The sequence below is a fragment of the Odontesthes bonariensis genome, chromosome 2 (genome assembly GCF_027942865.1).
Source record: "Odontesthes bonariensis isolate fOdoBon6 chromosome 2, fOdoBon6.hap1, whole genome shotgun sequence".
Taxonomy (NCBI): Eukaryota; Metazoa; Chordata; class Actinopteri; order Atheriniformes; family Atherinopsidae; genus Odontesthes; species Odontesthes bonariensis.
Window position 1 is genome coordinate 7,941,035 of NC_134507.1, and position 18,507 is coordinate 7,959,541.

Here is an 18,507-nt window from a genome sequence, read left to right on the forward strand (position 1 = left end):
GGATTTTATATGTTGGTCTGCACAGTTGCTGAGTAGGTGACACATTCCCAGGTGGCATGTGGTGACAGGTCCATCTGGAATCGCCTGCTGTTAAAAACAAACAGACCCCCTAGATAGAGAGGGTCAAGGTCAGTGCTGGGACCGTCCCACCCAGACGACCCTCAAAGATCAGCCAGACAGCTTTCTCAGAGCTTTAGAGGGAGCTGTTGAACGTGGGCTGAGGACTATCCCCGCACATCATCAAGTAGGTAATGTATCACTCTGCATCAGTAAAGCTGTTCGACAGTCGTTGCCTTTTGGGAGTTGTTTGTTTTGGAAAACTATTTCTGAAAAACCGAGAGCGTTCAGTAGCAGTTTATTTATCTGCATGTGCGTGTCATTCAGTGGCTGAACTGAGGCATACAGATGGGATTTGTGACTGGTCCTTAATTTTTTCGATTTTAACATTTTTAATCAAATCGCTGAAGAACCCAAGGCAAAAATGTGATCCTGACGGCGAAGATATTTTCTGTCTAACTCAGCATCTGTTGCACTTTAAACCAAATCAACAGATGTTGAGGTAACCTCGTATCTGTTTATTTTTCCAAACAGATGAGCCAAGTTTTTAAATAATTGGTGTCTAAAAGCTCCCCAGATTCTATGAAGTGACTGTGCATTTAGCAATTTTACAAGAATTGGGCTGACGCAGTCCTCTCTTATTTTCCTGTTTGTCTTGGCCCAACCAACACTGGCCATCTCAGTGTTGCAGCACTGCTCCCCTCTTTTTCACAGGCTGGATGGATGGCGTTTCTTGCCCTGCTTTGCTTATACGTAGCTCTTCCAAAAAAGGCCTGGGGTGATTTCTGCTCTAGTGTGTTTATATAGCAAACTGAACACTGCATGCTGTCATCATCTCTTTATTTATCATATCTGAGAGGTTCAAACTGCATAGCAGTGCTTGTTTCTGCTGTAGATTCACCGGTTCACATGAGGATACGGCAGGAGCAGTGTTCACATAATTCCAAGCACTTCTCAAAGGAATGCCCGTTAATAGTTTTGGAAATAAGATCATGGATCTCATCCTCTCTGGGATGCTGGGGGTCAGGAAGCCAGTTGATTTTAATAGAGAGAGGAAAAATAAATACACACTCTCTGATGCTCAGGGACAGCTCAGCACCGAGGCTGGAAGACATTTAAAAGGTTTGAGCTCGGTGTGCCCTTGAGACTTGTTTTGGAATCGCTCCCATTTTCCCCTCGTCCATTTAGGGCTCTTTGTGGAGGTTTCCAGCTGGAACGTCAGTCCCCGCCCTATTCCACAGGTTGGCTTATTTACGGCGACTTGTAAACATAAACTCAGCACAAGCTGAAACAACCAAGTGTAAAACCATAAAAGGTGATTTAGATTTGAAAAATTAATTCGGTAGATTGTTCTGTTCACACTTTTAACACTATTATCCACAGTTTACAAGTGAAAAAGCTGTCTAAGTGTATTTGTGTGTGTGCACAAGTGACTGCACGGTGAAATAAATTTAAATGTACAAGTTAAACATCTGTGGGAAGCACAGTTCTTTTAATTTCTTTGAATATAAATAACAAGCTTATATGTCTGTGCCTTTCAGTGTGTTTGGATCTTGATTCAATTGGCCTGTTTCTTGGCGTTTGAAATGGGGACATGTCTTAAATCAGCCGTGCTGGCTGAGCTCAATGGGAGGCCCAGCAGAGCAACGGGAAGTGTTTCACAGCTACCTTTCTGGTGGCCTTGGTACTGCTTCTGCATGCTCCACTGATGGCGCTTCGATTAGCACGTTTGTTCTGTCTCGCGGTCCTCTCTCTAGATCTTAAAAGGGAACACAGCTGCAAGTTTGGTTTTGTTTTTGTCATTTGTCCAGTGTTGGTTAGCTTCCTTGCTAATTTTAAAGCTCGAAAAAAGTTCCCCGACAGACATGTCTAAATTGCTGGTGCATGTGAAGGTTATTTTGACACGGGTCTGATCAGCAGGCAGCTCCAGGATGTGTTCCATCTCTTTCAGCTGGGATGGGCTGACCATCAAGAGATGCCTTCATCCTCTTATTTAAAAGAGGAATCTCCAAAGTTATGTAATTGTGGCATGTTTTTATTGTTGCAACACTCGTTTAGCCTCTTTATGTATGTTTTCCACACGCCATTGACTCTGACCTGTTGTTTAAACCTCTACCCTGTCTGTTGTTCTGCAGGGCTCTCCAGCAGAGGGCAGCATAAGGCCAAGAGCAACTCCCAGTAAGTCTGCTCTCTGTCTCTGTCCAAGTTCATCAAATAACTCAGTAAACCCCATGTCTGTCGCGCTGGGATTTTAGCTAAATCAGTTGATGTTAACATATCACTTACTAATAAATAGTTCCATTCTGTTTGCTGCAAAGAGTGGGTGCAGAGGCACAAATAATGCCAATTTAGAGCATATATGAAGAGGGATGTTTTTGTCTCTTCGTGTTTTATTGGTTTTGTAGAATCAGGTCCTCGAGCAGTTTGCGCTGTCAGGATCACACCTCTGAAAACCATGAAAGGCTCTCCTGACCTGATTCCCACCGCAGGTAATGTTTCCCGCCACATCTTTTTCGCACCTGCAACTGCAAGACAACTCAAACCCGACAAAGAAAAATAAAAGAGGCTTAATCTCGCCTGGGGTGTTAAATTTTACAACCTGACAATAAAGAAAATGAAAAAAATGGCACAACAATCCCCGACTGGTCTACTTTCACTGCCGACAGTGATGGTGGTAATTAATTAAAATATTAATTCCACGGCCTGGTTTTGATGCTACAGTTCTATTTTCAGTCATTTGGGCCATGAGGTGGCAATAACTTGAATTCCCAGCAGCTCTGAAGCCGGAGCGGAGTACTGAGAATGTAGCATCCACGGAAGCTGTGGAAACGAGGGTGTCATTTTTAAATGTGTTCAGACTTGGACCCGAGCAGAGTGTGCAAAGGGAAAGGAGTCGTGACTCTAAGGGCCACGCTCGTGCACATAGACGATGAGGACTGCGTCTGCGAAAAGCCAAACGTCATCACAGCGCCAAGTAAGTCAGAGCCTGTGCCCCATCCGTTTCGTAAGAGCTCTCTCCACATGATGAAATAATATTTAGAAGGCAGTAATAATTTCATGGCCATGTTGGAAAAAAAATGGCATGTCTTTGTGGAATGTGGACAGAGGCCGTAATTGTTGCTGTAATTTAGGAGGCATTTCATCATGATATTTAGTTGTAAAAATTCCATACATGCCTTTTGGAGCTGTTTCTGATGTCAGGATTATATAACTCCTCATGTTTTTGAAGTGTATGCGCAGTTGTTGGACACACTCATAGAGTCATGATAAGGGGTGATTGCTCATATTTCCATGCCAGTCAAAAAGCTTCTTTGTTCCGGCCCGCCCACACTGCACTTTGGACCCACCGGCCTTGACTGTGGGCTTGTTTGTTACTTAGAGCACTCTGGAACTGGCCAGGGCTGTTGGGGAGATGCTTTAATTGTTGCAGAGCCTGAATAAAAAGGCCATTGGAACAAACGATCTTTGCAGCTCACTGAATAGGCTTTTTGTTCTCATGACAAAGTTCAGAGATTGTGGGAGAATCTTGTTTTTTTCCCTTTTCTGGGGATATTAACAACACTGTGCATGAAAACCACCAAAGAAAGCACTCACCCAGCTGAATGGAATGGAGATTCATTGGGACAGCAATTATCCGTTATGGTTTGCTGTAATGAGTTTACAGAATTGCTCATAGTTTTTCTTCTTGCTCTACTGCCTGCCTAACTAAGAAAGTTCTGGACTCTTTTCAGGTGGCTGGGCAGGCCAGATTAATGGAGACAGCGCTAAAGCGGGACTGGCTGAGGGAGGCATCAACACCACAGCTCATCTACCTCCTGAAAACAACACTCAGTGCCAGGTACGTTTACCTCCAATGAGATCTTTGCTCCGTTTTTAAGCTTTACAGCAATTAGACCTCTGTGATCTTTTCATTTCTCTGTTTGATATCTGTGAAATTTCATAGAAAGACTATTCTCAGATCCTTGACTCTTTCAGCCCTCAAGTTTTGTCTTTTTTTTTCCTGCTATTTTTAGGCCAAATTACCCAAAAGCATAAACGAAAACCACGCTCCCCCCTCCACGGACATTCAGAACTGTTTCACGTCTACTCCCCGTTTTGGTTATCCCAGTACGAGCTCGGTAAACCCCACCATAGTCCTGCTGCAGCACAACAGAGGTGAGCACTGTCTGTAAGCCGTGGGTGACGCATATCGAGGAGAGCATCCAAATGCTATCGGAGTCTGTCATTAACTCGGCCGTGGGAGACTTTACTTGCCAAGATTTGTGGTATTGTTTGCTAAGTCTTAACAGTGTGTGTGATCCCTCAGCATTGCCTGTGGCTGTGGAACATACAGAATAACATGTGCTTTCACACGCTGGCTTCACTGCTTGGTCCCATTTCACCACCATATCTCTGTGTGTCTTTCTCTCACAACAGTGCAGCAAAAGCATCTCTCTCATTTGGAAGGTACGCATTTGGGTTCTGGTGATGAACAGATACTTTGATTCATTCTTTTATTTACTGCTCTGTATTTCCAGGTACAGCCTCAATTTTTATTACAAGGCAAAAATCTTTGCTTAATGTATTTAAAATAAACCTAATGCAGTGAATGACTCACTTTTTATCTGTTAGCAATTTTGGTAGCCTTCCTCGTGTATTGTTACTAATGAAATCTGGGACAAACCCTATTTGTAGTAGTTGTTATCCCTTTCAGTAACACAAATTTGCATTACAGAATGGCATCCCGCTGTTTGTGCAGTTAGATTGTATTTTCTTTTCTCTCACCTACTTGACACTCGATGCACCAAATTTTTTGGCGCTCGGGACCCGTTCATACTCTGTTGCAAACACTCACATGGATGCAGAGTTGTTCTTAATATAGTACCTGCTTGGAATGTGCGGAATGCCATCCGCATATAAGCATCTACAGAAAAAGGTATCTCTCAGAAGTCTGTGGACAAGTCAGCATGGTCACAATAAATGGGAGGTCGAGTGGCCTCATGTACAGTACATAAACAAATTCTGATGAGGATATTTCTGGGCACGCAGACCCTACTGGAATTCTGCATACTCGCTGACAAATGTTTTAGTGTCACATCCCTGATATGTGTCAAAAACGTTACCCTTGAGGCAGCAGGTGTGAGCTGTACCAGGGACAGCCATGAAAGTTGCTGTTACCTATGCTTATACAACAGATAGGCAATCATACCGAGATTTAAGAACTTTAATAATGCATAAAGCAAGTCATCGATGAGCAACTGAAAAAGTTGAGTTAATTAGCATTAAGTTATATATTTGCTGAATTCATTGCACCCACGAGGCTGGCTCTTTCAGGATAACTTTGTCCGATTAAGCAGAAGTAAAGACATTATGGAGTCTCTTCACTGTAAGCCCCTCGCACACACAATGCACTGCTTCTTGACGTAAGCTAAACCAGTTGTATACAGCGTTATGAATGGACTTTCCTGCTCTGTAATTTTAAATGAATGCTGTGGAAATAGTCTCTTTCTTTTTATATCCCACCTGTATTTATTGCATGAGGTCTGGATCATCATCAGTGCTTGATTTAATGCAAAACAAATTAGTCCCGATGTGACCTGAACCTGTCCTGCGAGTTATCTGACATGTCACTAGAAATGTGCTGTGAACTTTGAATTTTGTCAGTCTTTCAGGCTTTTTTGGATTATATCTTGCTGTTGTGCTTTACAGAGCCAACTCCAGAGAGGGACAAAAGCCCTGACCCTGGGAGAGACTCTGTGAGTCCGGTCTCTGACATGGACGGGAAGAGGTTGCGGCTATCACTGCACTCCCCGGTCCTCAGTCCTCTCAACAGGCCTATTGTGCCCGTGCGGGTGAGCCACAAAACCAACTGTCCAAAGAAGACCAATCAGCTCACTACAAATGTTTAATTGGTGTTTTATTTCTATGATGGATTGGTGATTTTTCTCATAGCAGAAGATGTTTTATTTACATACAAAAGCATTACAAACATTGTAATGGCTTGTTTTTTTAATGTTTGTCCTTGTATTAGCAATAAAGCTTTCCGGACTTGTTATAGCAGGTGAAAAGCACGGGAAATAATAATGTTTCATTTAAGTGTTAGCCTACAAAGTACCAAAACTCTAAAGCTTTAGTGTTTGACAAGTCAAAAATATCTGCCAAACCAGTATTAAAAAGCAGAGGGTTGATCTTTGTCAGATGTTCTTACTTCCCAACTAACGATTTATAATTTCCACTGTTTCATTTCAGAACACCGAAAAGTCCAAAGACTGGTATAAGACAATGTTCAAACAGATTCATAGGATACCTGGTGAGTCTTTTTTTTTTTGTGTGTGTGTTTTTGTTTCCTTGTTGCTGTCCAAGATTCTTCTGTGTTTTTGTTTGTGCGTCTGTGTTATGTCACGCTGTCCTCTGTCTCTCCATCACTGTGTTCAGAGCCTATTGAGGAAAATCCGTACCGCCCCACCTACATTTTCCCTGAGAACTATGACATTCACATGAAATCAAAAGGTATATGACGGCAGTAACTCTGCTCTCGTTGGCTTTACTAATCCGCGGCCATCTCGAGCCCTCTCAAACACTACAACTCTTTTTTAAATTTCTAGTACCTGCTCGTGAAAAACACATCAAAGATGCATTAAAGTTTCCTAAAATATTATGTTATCTTTTCTTTGCACCAAAAAAAAAAGGTTTTTAATTTTGTGTGTGCAAGTTCTATGCAGATTTAATATAGTACATTTAGGTATGTTGCAGATAAAAAAGAAAATGAATAATTGTTTCTTTAAGCTGCTTCAGAGTCGTGTATTGTGCTTTCTGGCTCATTGCCTGACATGTTTCCTGCTTTTTCTGCTAGTAAAAGTCAGGCTATCTGTTGTGGAAAAGATCTTTACTCTGAGTGGTACAAATATATTAAGTGGAACAATCCATGATTTGAAGAAGACGTATCCCACCTCTACACCTCTACAATTTAAGATTATTCACTGATGAAACAAAAACAGACTTCAGCAGTAGCAGCACATTCTTAAGTCCCAAAGTCTTGTTCTAGCTTATCGCTCCACGGCCTGTCGGCAGTTTGTCCGGAATTATCTCAGTAGACACTCGTCAGAAGATCCACAAAAACTTTGCCCTTTCACAGATACCTCGACTGAATCATTTAGCCACAGAGATGTGGCCCTTGTCCTGTGTCCATCCCACTGGACTATGACCTAATCCCAGTTCCCCACCCAAAGCTCTGTTAAGGCCTCACAGATTTCACTGTAGTGTTTGAGTGAGTTGATGAGGGCTACAAATGGCATAGAAATGAGAAATAGGCCCGACAGTGAAGGCATGTGTTGTCTGGAAACAAGTTATCAACATTAAAAAAAGGAAAGTAAAAAAAAAGAAGAAAAAATAACCCAAATTTAAGATAAGAAATCAACAATTGTGCAGTTAATCACCACAACAGGGAGAGGCTGTCTTTTACAGATAAACTTTCTTCCTCAGGCCGAACCCAAACATGCATGGTTTGTGAACATTTTGTAAGGGTCAGGACATTTACACTTACGCTGTGCATCACAAGTTTCGCTAACCTTAGAGGAAAGTCGGCAAATTTATAGACCCCGAGAAAGGACACGTTACAGCATTGAAAACATGCATTTAGGGCTCGTGCACTTGGTGAAATATCAGTTTGGCAGCTCAGAGTTATTATGCATTAAGTAGAAATATCTGAGTTCATGAGTGTGAAAACTGGGATTGGGCCAAAGAAAACCAACTTTTACTGTCTTGATATAAAACCACACCCTGTAACGCTCAGTCTATGAGTGATGATAATAGTATTGCTCAGTGGTGTCCCTACGTGTTGAATTATTAAACAGGCTTTAAATATTGTGCGACATTAGTCCCACAGTGTTACATGTGACGGTCACATATTGTGTCATGCATGACCCTAATGATGTTATTATTTCAGAATGATTAAGAAAGTGTAATCATTTATACAAACTCCCCCTCACAGACTGATGGGACTGGTGTGCCTTTTGTTTTTAATGTTCTAGGAAAATGGGACAATGTAAGGTACAAAAAGTCAGGTTAGCATCTTCGTCCCTTCCTATTGATTTTATCACAGAAAATATAGTTTGGGTTGTGAAAGTATTAACTTAATCATGTATGGCTCTTAACAATCTTATCTACACAAACAAAGTTTTTCAGAAACACTCTGAAAAGTACATTTTGATGAGAAGGACGTACAAAGCCTTCAAATCTTATTGAACACACTCACACATGGCCTTTTTTCCCCTGTTAACCATCTATCATTTATAGCCTCTGACACTTGTCTCTTCTTTTTCTTTTAATGTTTGGTTCATTGGTTCATTTTGTAGATGCTTTTTCTAACAACTTTACAGAGCATCATCTCTGCCCATTTCTGTGCTGCGGAAGTAGTGCACTGTTTTAGCCACTAGATGGTGCTGCAGTGCTGCATTGTAGTTGTGGACTGTTCTCCACAGAGATGTAGCTCCCTACAACCCACATTTCTCCTAATAAACTTCTCTAATTTGTGTTTAGGTTAGATGCTCCACAGTGTTCGGTTCATGGTTGTGGTTCTGGATCTGACACTTTTAGAGAATATTTATTTTTTAGAAACAGGGAAAGGGTTGTGAATTAGCATATTTCACATCAATAATCTCTGCTTAACACTGGATGTAAATTAAACAAGTATCATGTGAGACTGTGACTGTTATGATCCTTTAAATGTTATCTTACAGAAAAGTATAAAGAGATCGCTCTGAGTGTGGCACTTTGGCCCTGTGGCTCATTCAGTCTTGATGCTCACTGATGCTTGGATCCCTTTTTAGCTCCGTAATGCTTCCAGTAAAGTGCTTTGATTTGACACACTTTGATTGTGTTTGGTGAGCCTGTGATGGTTAGCCTAATGGAAGGTGTGAGGCAAGGGGTAAAGGATAAAACAGGATTCTGAATTATTTAGTATTGTGCTGTAGAAGTAGGAGATAAATTTTTATAATGAATGTTTTGTGATAGCTTTCTTCTACCGTTTCAGACGACGCTCCTACCCCCTTTGGTTACCTGGAAGATGGTGAGTTTCGGAAAATGGAATCTTTGGATCACCGTTTACCCAGCATTAAAAGTCTGTTGTTTACCTTGAAGCATAACGATTGATCGGTTGTCTTTTTGTTGACGACTTTCAGTGAAAACTGTCCCGCGCTCGAAAAGCAACGACGAGGTTGATTCAAGAGGCAGATCCATGCCGGTGCCAACGCGCTCCTCTTCCCTGAAACCCTCTGCCAAAAGGTCAGTATCCCTCATCTGCTCCAAACCTTTCTTATGATATCAGTTTGGATTTTAGTATTATTGTTTGTGTGCAAAGAAAGGTGCTCTGTGATACAATTTAGTCATTTCGAATAAAATCATTTCTGATCATATAAGCTCTATTTACATCCATCTTGTTGACAGGCAGCTTTCCCATATATGACCGTGGCTGTAATAATTAGTACACAAGTGTCCACTTTAATGTGAGCCGTAGTGAGTGTTACTAAACATGACTGTCCAAGGCAAAAAAGACTGTTCCATCTTCCTGACTCTTGAATCTCAGGTTATTTTGCTTCCAGAGGCTTTCATTGCTGTGTCCTCCAGCGTTTACATGATATCTGATTAGTCTGACCCCCCTACACACGCACACACACACGCACACACACATATGCCAGCACTGACAGAGGCTCATCGGCTCTCAAAGAAATGAATGATAGAGTGATAAAGAGGGACAGGTGAAAGAGGATAAACTGTTGCCCACAAAAGCTGCTGATGACATTTTGAGGACTGACCTTCCTCTGCGGCGCCGCCTACCTGAACACATCTATGTCAAGGTGACTGAAAAGATCGTTAATGTGAATTTCATAAAAGAAATTGTGTTTTTTTTTACTGGTGGAAGTCAGTGGAGTCATTTCAGCCTCGGCAGTCTGTTAAGAAATTCTCTCCGGAAACGCTGCGTTCTGTTTTTTGTCACTGGGTCCAATCTTGTTTACGTGATCTAATTACAGCTTGGCCCCAGCCGTGAATTGGATTTTCAGTCTTATCATCATTAGAAGAAGGAGACAGACACATAGAGAGAGAGAGAGAGAGAGAGAGAGAGAGGGGGCACAACGAGTGCCAACGTCATGTTTAAAATAAAGAAATAAATAAGAAATAAATAAAAAAAAACATCTCAGCCTATGCTGGTTGCCATGGAGACCACTTGATAAGGATTGGCTCTCTTCGATCCCACACCCCACCCCTCCCTGACACCCGCCTCTCCACAGGAACGAGTGGGAGCCCCCAGATAAAAAGGTAGACACCAGGAAGTACCGCGCCGAGCCCAAGAGCATCTTTGAGTACGAGCCGGGGAAATCGTCGGTGCTGAAGCTGGAGAGAACGGTACGCCAGCCGCCCGCCTGCTTCTCTCTCTCTCCTCCGTCTGTCTGTCTGTGTTCATGCTGTGTGAGCTTTCCCCCATTGCACCCATCATCTACCCCCACCCCCCACCCCAACCATCTCCTCTGTATCTAAGCTCCCTGGTGGCTGTATCACTAACAGCTCGGAAGGCGACGTGTGTGTAGCCACCACATTCCTAAAGGGTGTCCTGTTGCAGGGACAAACGATCCTGCTTGGACGCGGGCAGGGGGGAGTATCACTTACAAGGATAGCCGTTGTCTTGCTGTCTTCAATTTAAGGTTATTGGGCTGGATCAGCGAGAGGCACCCAGCACAGACACAAAGCATGGATCTGGTGTGTCTCCTTTGGAGGAAGTGTGACGCTGTCTGTCCCACTTACATCTCTGGACCAGACAGCTTGTGGTGAATCAAATGATGATGAGGAATTATTCTGTGTCCTCACCGGCTGTTTTTTTTTCTTTTCTTTTTTTGAATTTCAAGACTTTCAAGTGATAAGCATTTTCTTTTATATGATAAAACATGTTCATTGTTTTGATGGGGTAGATAGGTAGTTATGCACTTCCTGCTTGTTCGATGCCCAATTGCATCAAGCTAATAGATGAAGCTAGCTGCTTTCTGAGATCTGGCTTGATCCCACTGTGCTCATTAGGGTCCGCTCCAGTTTGTCCTTTGACTCTCTAAAATAATGAACACTGTTGTTTTTCCTCTACGAGCTCAGTTATTATGGAGCAGTATCCTTCTTGCTGCATCTTAGGTCCATTTATTTCACTCTGTGTATTAAGTTGTGTTGGATAGTTTGACGGTTATATACATGAAAATTGAGTATGCATGTTCTGCTCATCATATGTATGTGTTTGTTGATTACAAAGTGGAAATAATGTGGTGTACATGAATTTATTTGACGGTTGCACTTTGTGCTTTAAGGTTAGGTTAATATCTTGTTCAAGTTTTTCTTTTTTAAAGCAATAGAGATGCACTTTTATTGAAGGAGGCTTAAGTTGTTTCTCCTGTTCTGAGAGAGTGTGATCAGAAGTATAATGAAGGTTAATGTTAGGTTTCAGCAGTCAAATCAAGTCAGTATCTTCCCAAATGAAAGCCTTTTTTTATGCAAAATATCCACTTTGTATTTGATGTGATGATTTTTCCTTGCTGGGCTGCAGTGGATGGTAACTGTATGGACAGGAGAAACAGTTACCTTGTTAATGTTTGAGATTAAAGGACCCACTCTGTCCAAATATTCAGCGAAAGCTGCTTAGCTTAACTTAGCACAAAGACTGGAAACATCTAAACAGCTCAGTAACTCACATATTAGATTTTTTTGCACTTGATCTGTGCAAAAACTAAAGTGTTACAAGCCTGACAATTATTTGGCTGGGAGCAGTGACTTCCTGGAGTCTCAGTCGGTTGCCTGGCAACCATACTCGGCAAGAAGACAAATGAGATATCACGTATTAATTGGTGAGCTTAAGAGGTGCTAGCAAGCAGGTGTTGTTACTGTTGGACAGATCCAGTCTCACTGTCTGCTCCTTTTTTGCCCAGTTTTTATGCTAAGCTTTGTTAATCAGCTGCTGGCTGCGACATCAATCCTCTCATCCAACTGTTTGCAAGAAAGCAAATAAGTATCCTCTGAAAATTTCAAACCATTTTTAAGATGGACTATAGAAAACAATCACATATCGTCCCCCTTCCTCGAGTTCAGTGTACACCAGCTGCATTATCGCAGATGTATTTTTTTCTTGTCAGGTAGAAACGCTGGCTCAGACAACTATGTCTGATTGGCTCATTACCGTGGTGTGTATATGCTGTGCTGTCTGAACTGTCTTCTCTTTGTCTTTCTCCTCCTCTTCTTGTTGCCATGCCCCTAGACTCAGGATGTAAGTCCAGAAGATGTAGATTTAGAGAATGAGCCTTGGTATAAATTCTTTTCAGAGATGGAGTTTGACAAAGCGGTAAGTGGTCGCTGTCTGCAGTTCGACAGCATATTGTCATTTATTGCATGTCATAACATCCATGTTGGAATAATGTCTAAACAAAACTGTCTTGCCTGCGAGGACTACCTCAGTCTCTTCTCCCTCCCATTCACTTGCAGCAATTTATCGAATCATTTCTTTATTTGATCCTGCACATGAAAAACGTAAATGCCCGTTTCGTGTCCCATCAACACAGCTTTATGAGACAAACTGCTAAGCAACTTTCATCTGCCTCTCATCGCAGTTTGTCATGTTTTCCTGAAATTTCGACACATTTTCAGGATGTTCAGTGTTCAGTACTGTGCAAAGGTCTTTAGCCTCCCCATCATTTCTTTATATACTTCCAGGAAAACATAAAATAGGTGTAGCAGTTTATTGAAACATGGAAAACAGTTTGTATAGTTCGAATGAACTCGAAAGTCAGTATTTGATATGAGCACTCAACTCAGCCTGTACCCTCTTAGACATGTTTTTTTTGTCATTTCTTAGTAGTTTTCTGGAATAGTCCTCCAGGCTTCTTGAAGGACACTCCAAAGCTCTTCTTTGGATGTTGGCTGCCTTTCAAATAGGCATAACCTCAACCTTTTCTCCATGTTTCCCTTCTGTAAGAACGGCTTCTTGACAGCCACCCTTCCATGGAGAGCATTTCTGATGTCCTTTTTTTAATGGTGATACAGTTCATCTGCTGTACATGTCTTTTTTAGGCCTGCCACTTCTTCTTTTGTCCTCCAGTCAAATTTTTTGATGACGCACTGCACATCGTGCTGAAATTTGCCAAGTTTTCAGGTAATAGCTCTTGAGGAATCACCTTCTTGGTGCAAAAGATATTTTTTATTTCTCTCAAACTTGGCATTATTTTTAAATCGAACTTAAAATATGTGAAGAAATGATGTGTCTTTGTAACAAAGTGTCTAAGTTCTTCTTTATGCTGTAATGATTGATATAGGTCAGTGTTAAATGGCTTGATAAAAAAAAAAAGACACTGTACTGAAAATGAGAAAAACTTCTGAAAAAAGATCTTCTGAAAGTCTGGAGAACTATTGCAAAAAAATCACTTTAAAAGATTACAAGAATATCTGTCAGCTTGGAAGCAAAATATAAAGAAATGACATTTGCACAGTACTGCCTATGCATATAATCATCAATGCAGCCCCCATTTTCATGGCAACCGAAACAGCCTCTTGTCATTCAGCATAATCACCTCAAACAGTTTAAAAAGATGTTGTGCCCAGTGGTGTTTAAAATAGTCAGCGAGAGTCTATTTTTGTTCCCCTCAAAAAGAGTTTCTCACCATTTTATTTGCATCTGGGAGCCTGAGCGAACACATTCGGCTCAGGAAACGAAAGCTGTCTCAGTTACTTGAGCTGTGGCCTTTATCCCTGTACAGTTCAAAGTTTGAAGATGTCGGTGATTAATTAGCTTTCTATTTACTTCAGTATTAACAGAGGTACTCATGATTAAGAGTTAAATGATAGCAGCAAAGGCTCATCATCTTTATATCTCCGTTCCAGTATTTCTGGTCTTCCATGTCTTTAGCTCGACGCCCCCAAAGAAACACTTTGTCTTGTTCACTCTGATATGCATCCGAACAACTAAAATACACATCATAAGCTGGAAAACCGGATCGAATGATTCATCTAGAAGTCACTCCTCACTTGGAGAGGCTGCAGTCCACGCGAGCATCGGGCTCAGGATAATCCCAGGCACTTGAAATAATAATTGCTGTCTGTCTGCTGCACGATCTGTTATATTTACCAAGATATCCACAGGGTGCAGACATGAAGCCGTGTACAGTCTTGTGACAAATCCGTGCTTTGGCTAGCAACAGAAAAGTGTGGCGCTGGCCGCCCACAAACAGATGTTGATTCTCCTCGTGCTCTGTCAGTCAGAGCCACACCCTGGATCATATGAGGTGGCACCACGGGCTACGACATGAGGTCATGTCCGAGCATCTTCCAGAAGCGGCGGGCAGACGGTTCTGTTCCGGGTTAGTGTACATGTGAAAGACGTCCCGGAGGCGGCCGACTGTGTTTCATGGCAGCCTGGATGTTTGCCAGATGCGCTCGGTTTGATGACTGGCTCCTGTTTAATGTCAAAGTCACTTCTAAAGCTGCACCTGGTATGTGCGGTATTTGACCTTAAGGCTCAGCCAGACACAGTGGCTCATTGGAGTTTGATTGACGTATCAGTACTCACTTGGTAGCAGAGGGAAGATATGGCAGGAAGTCTGAAAAAACGGAAGTTACACGAAGCACCTTCTCAGCTCTGATTCAGTTAGGTCTTTTTCTCATTAACACCTTTAAAGCACCGAGGAAGAACCATTCCGCTAATGAAGTGCAATAATGAGGGGAAATGTCTCTGATGATAATAATCATATCCTTTGATCTAAATCTTTATAACAGTCTTAGATTTCATCCAAATACCTCTAAAGAGCAGCATCACTGTTAGTAAAATATGCACATTGTTTCTTCCCCATCGTGGCCTGTCAAATCAGCATTACTTATCCACTAGAGGCCTCTTCGAGTCAGGTAATAGCCTCAGAGTTAAAAAGAAACCTGTGGCTAATCACACTAATAGTCCTTCTGATTAATACAAGGAAGTTAAAGGTTCAAGAGGAGTCTGAAAGCACATCCGAGCACAGTTACAGTCAAACGCTGGCTCATCGATATAGATAGCTAGCTGGAGCTTGAATTCCACACATATTTATGGTCAGGAAGAGTACTTTGGCCCCTTACAACCGACAGAGTGACTCCATCTGTTGAGCATATGCTGACATGGGAGGCTGCTGCCACACTGTCTCAGCGCTGAGTTACTTGGGAGGCGCCCGCCCCCCCCCACCTGACATATTCTAAAGGGGGCAACTCTGTAAGCCTGCCAGCTCATTGTGCTCTAATATTTAACCTCTGTTATACACTTAACCTTTACCTTTAAGCATTTAGCGGAGGGAAGACGAGGGGCGCACACGGCAGCAACAGGCCCCATGGGGGTAGCTGTTTTGTTTTCATAAGAACATATCAACACAAATAAGGCACTGGAAAGAATGGGATTCATGTTACCATGACCCACTCATGATCGCTATTTTGACTATGAAAGCGGCATTCAGGAGTCTGAGCTCTGAGTGGCCGCAGACACCTGTTAGGAAACACGCACATGAAATTCTGCAGAAACGTTGTCATCGGTGTGCCACGGAGGCCCTCGCTCATGGCCATATACAGCTTTAAGCATGTAGTCACATCCTTTCTGTGGGCCTGTGCCTCATCCGTCAAATGGGTTATCACATCTGACTTTTATGCTGTCAAACCCCCATCTTCTGTGTGCTCCATTTATTTAAGAAACTTTGATTTCACCATCACAGAGTGATGTGATGTGTTGTGATAACATTGCATGGTTAGTCAGAAACTTTTACCCTTTTAAATAGAGAAAAGTTCATATAAACTGACACTAATCAGGCATCTTGGAAATAACCAGATCAAGATTCCATTCCTTTACACCAGATAAGCCGTCCGTGATTGTTTCCTGTTTACCTTCCGCTGATGCTGTGTGTGCGTGTAAGCCCAATAACCCACGAGTGTCAGAGGACACTATCTTTTCCCCTGATAAGACATCTGAGGGGGGATACAAGACGTGGCGAAGCAAGGAAGAGCAGCAGATTATTCAATGACACTGGTGTCTTCTCCCAGTCGCTATGGAACATTTGGCTTTATAAATAGATCCGACTATAGACCTGCCAGACTGATGTTCTGCTCCTACAAAGATAGGCACTTATTCTGAAAGGTTTATTAATGATCATTCTGCCCTGGCAACTAAGTGGAAAGGCATGTTGTGGCAAATGAGCTGTTCAGAATGTTCCCTGTCTGGTCATTGGTGTGGGAAGCGGAGGCTTGGTCGTGCCGTGGGGAAGTGGATGTGGTATTAACAGCAGGGCCCTCGCTGGCTGAGGTGGGGATTGTGCAATCGTATTTGCAAACAACACTTGTGCTCATATTCATAGTGCCCCAGTCACGTCTGTTATTTTTACCTGCTGTGACGTCCCGAAAGAGGGAAGCAATAGAAACAGTGGGCTAAAATTAGTTGGCATTAAACCATTCAAAATGCTGGTGGGAGTTGAATGAATGACCCCCTCGTGCATTTTTTTTGCTATTAAATAACAGCTACACTTACTCCTACAGTCCTATAATCATCTATGAACTCACTTTGTGGTTAATTTCCCTCTGCCTAAGTGTTTCCTTTGTCTTTATAACATTGTTATAATTACCTTTTTTTCTGGAGGAAACATGTTTTACTATTTTTACTTTGTCATTAAGTATTTGTGTCTGTTTTGACATGTGTGTGTGTGTGTGTGTGTAATTTGGCCTCCTCGCACCACCAGCTGGTTAATTGTCTCTCGGTCTGGGTCCGGTGGTAATGAGAGTGACTCAATACCAGACAAAAGAGATGGCTTCACTGAGAGACAGTCACCCATTGGCTGAGCTTGTGACAGCCCCCTCCCCGCATGGGCGCCCCCTGACCGATGCACACCCGCCCACCCCCCCACCCCCCCCTCCTTCAACTCTCTTTACTGCCGCTTGTTTTCTCCAACTTGCATGCAGGCCAAAACACACGCTTACCACTTCATGCCAAGCCCAGTCCAGAGAAGCTCAGAAGCCCGAGTGCTCGACACAGAAACCCACAGCAGCCAGAGAACGATAAGAGAGGAAAAGAAGAGAGAATCTGGCCCTAGCTAATGCTGCTGCCTCTGTTCTAGCTGGAGGAGACCTTCCTGTGGATCTATCAATGACTTCTTTGTTTGGTTTGTTGCAGAGTGCCCCCTCCTTCAGCCCCCTGGAAACCACCTCCGACCTGCAGCAGTAGTAAGTCCCCGCTTCTCCTTAAAATCTGATTACTTGTGTTTCAAATCTCGCTTCATCCTTCCAGTATGTAGTTGATTATTTCAGGTTTGTTATGGGGATAAATGTCAGTGAGAGATTTCTCCAGCCCACAGAGCTCGCCCGCCTACAGCGGCGGGGACTCCTGTTTCCTGAGGAGATCCTGTTAATGAAGTAAAAAGCTTCCAGAACAGAGTGTCCTCTGTCTGCTTTTCATTTTTTCGGGGGGTGGGTGGTTGTAGTGAGGCGACATGGCTGCTATGTGAGGATTTATTTAAAGACGGGAACCTGGATGTCACCGGGATAGAGGGAATTCACCCAGCTGCTGCATAACTTAAAAAAACCGTTATCTCCCCCTGAATGTGCGTCTGCAGCTCTATGACCAGCTACTGGATAGTGAAAGATGATGCTAACTTAGATTAAAACAAACCTCAGCCAGCCTTTGATCTTTTTGTTTCTGTGTGCTGAGACTCACAGCGTCTATTTTTGTACGTGTAATAAAATGTGAGGAATTTAGGAGCAAGCAATGGTGACTGTCTCACGCTTTCAGTCCAGTGAAGATAAACTTCTCTCTTCGTTTCTGCTCTCCATCTGCTACAGTCATTATGTCATAATAGCCAAGTACTTTAAAAGAGATTCCCAATCCAGCATTTTGATCCATTGACTTTTGGTTAATTTGAAAGGAAGGAGTCCCTGATTAAAGGGTGGTGGACGTTCGCTCACCCAAAGGTTTTTCAAAGGAAACCTCAACTCATAAACTGGCTTCCCTTCAAGGCACATACGTGTATGGCAGGATGTCTCTTTCTTTTTTTTGGCCACAGTTGAAACTGTGAAAAACTGCTTTACAAAGATCATATCTGATTTTAAATTCAAGCGTTTAATAAAAGTATTGTTTAATTGATAAAGCGCCATGTGTTTCAAGGAAGCAAATCTTTAGTGTTCTCTGAAAAGTAGTTAAAATAACATGAAGATGCCGTTAGAGTTGGAAGGTTGATATAAATAATCCGGCGTCACAACAAAAGCTGTCACCATGATGCAGTAGAACTCAGTTACTAGCATTTAAAGGAACGCCTCATCACCCCAGATACATAAACATTGCTCTTCAACGGCAAGAAGTGCTCCCAGTGGTTCTCTCTCAGGTATCGCACTGGCATATTAATCTTGCATAGCTGTTGTGCTATACATTTCCTGCATAGCATTTATGTGAATTCTTGTAGT

At 42.4% G+C, this 18,507-nt stretch overlaps 1 protein-coding gene across 3 annotated transcripts in view; it reads left to right on the top strand.

The window, feature by feature from the left end:
• Positions 1–117: 117 nt before the first annotated feature.
• The window catches only part of LOC142389952 (sorbin and SH3 domain-containing protein 1-like), a 33,471-nt gene continuing 15,081 nt past the window's right edge, over positions 118–18,507 (top strand). For 2 of the 3 annotated variants that reach the window (XM_075475216.1, XM_075475235.1), the window contains exons 1-15: positions 160–248; positions 2,193–2,235; positions 2,463–2,546; positions 2,915–3,031; positions 3,789–3,895; positions 4,071–4,212; positions 4,474–4,503; positions 5,746–5,888; positions 6,286–6,346; positions 6,472–6,546; positions 9,068–9,103; positions 9,216–9,318; positions 10,323–10,437; positions 12,320–12,403; positions 17,225–17,274. In XM_075475216.1, coding sequence (XP_075331331.1) covers positions 2,513–2,546; positions 2,915–3,031; positions 3,789–3,895; positions 4,071–4,212; positions 4,474–4,503; positions 5,746–5,888; positions 6,286–6,346; positions 6,472–6,546; positions 9,068–9,103; positions 9,216–9,318; positions 10,323–10,437; positions 12,320–12,403; positions 17,225–17,274 — 1,097 coding nt within the window. In that variant the 5' untranslated portion in view covers positions 160–248; positions 2,193–2,235; positions 2,463–2,512. Of the gene's footprint in view, positions 249–2,192; positions 2,236–2,462; positions 2,547–2,914; positions 3,032–3,788; positions 3,896–4,070; positions 4,213–4,473; positions 4,504–5,745; positions 5,889–6,285; positions 6,347–6,471; positions 6,547–9,067; positions 9,104–9,215; positions 9,319–10,322; positions 10,438–12,319; positions 12,404–17,224; positions 17,275–18,507 lie in introns of all 3 variants that reach the window. The other variant, XM_075475225.1, reaches the window with a different exon arrangement.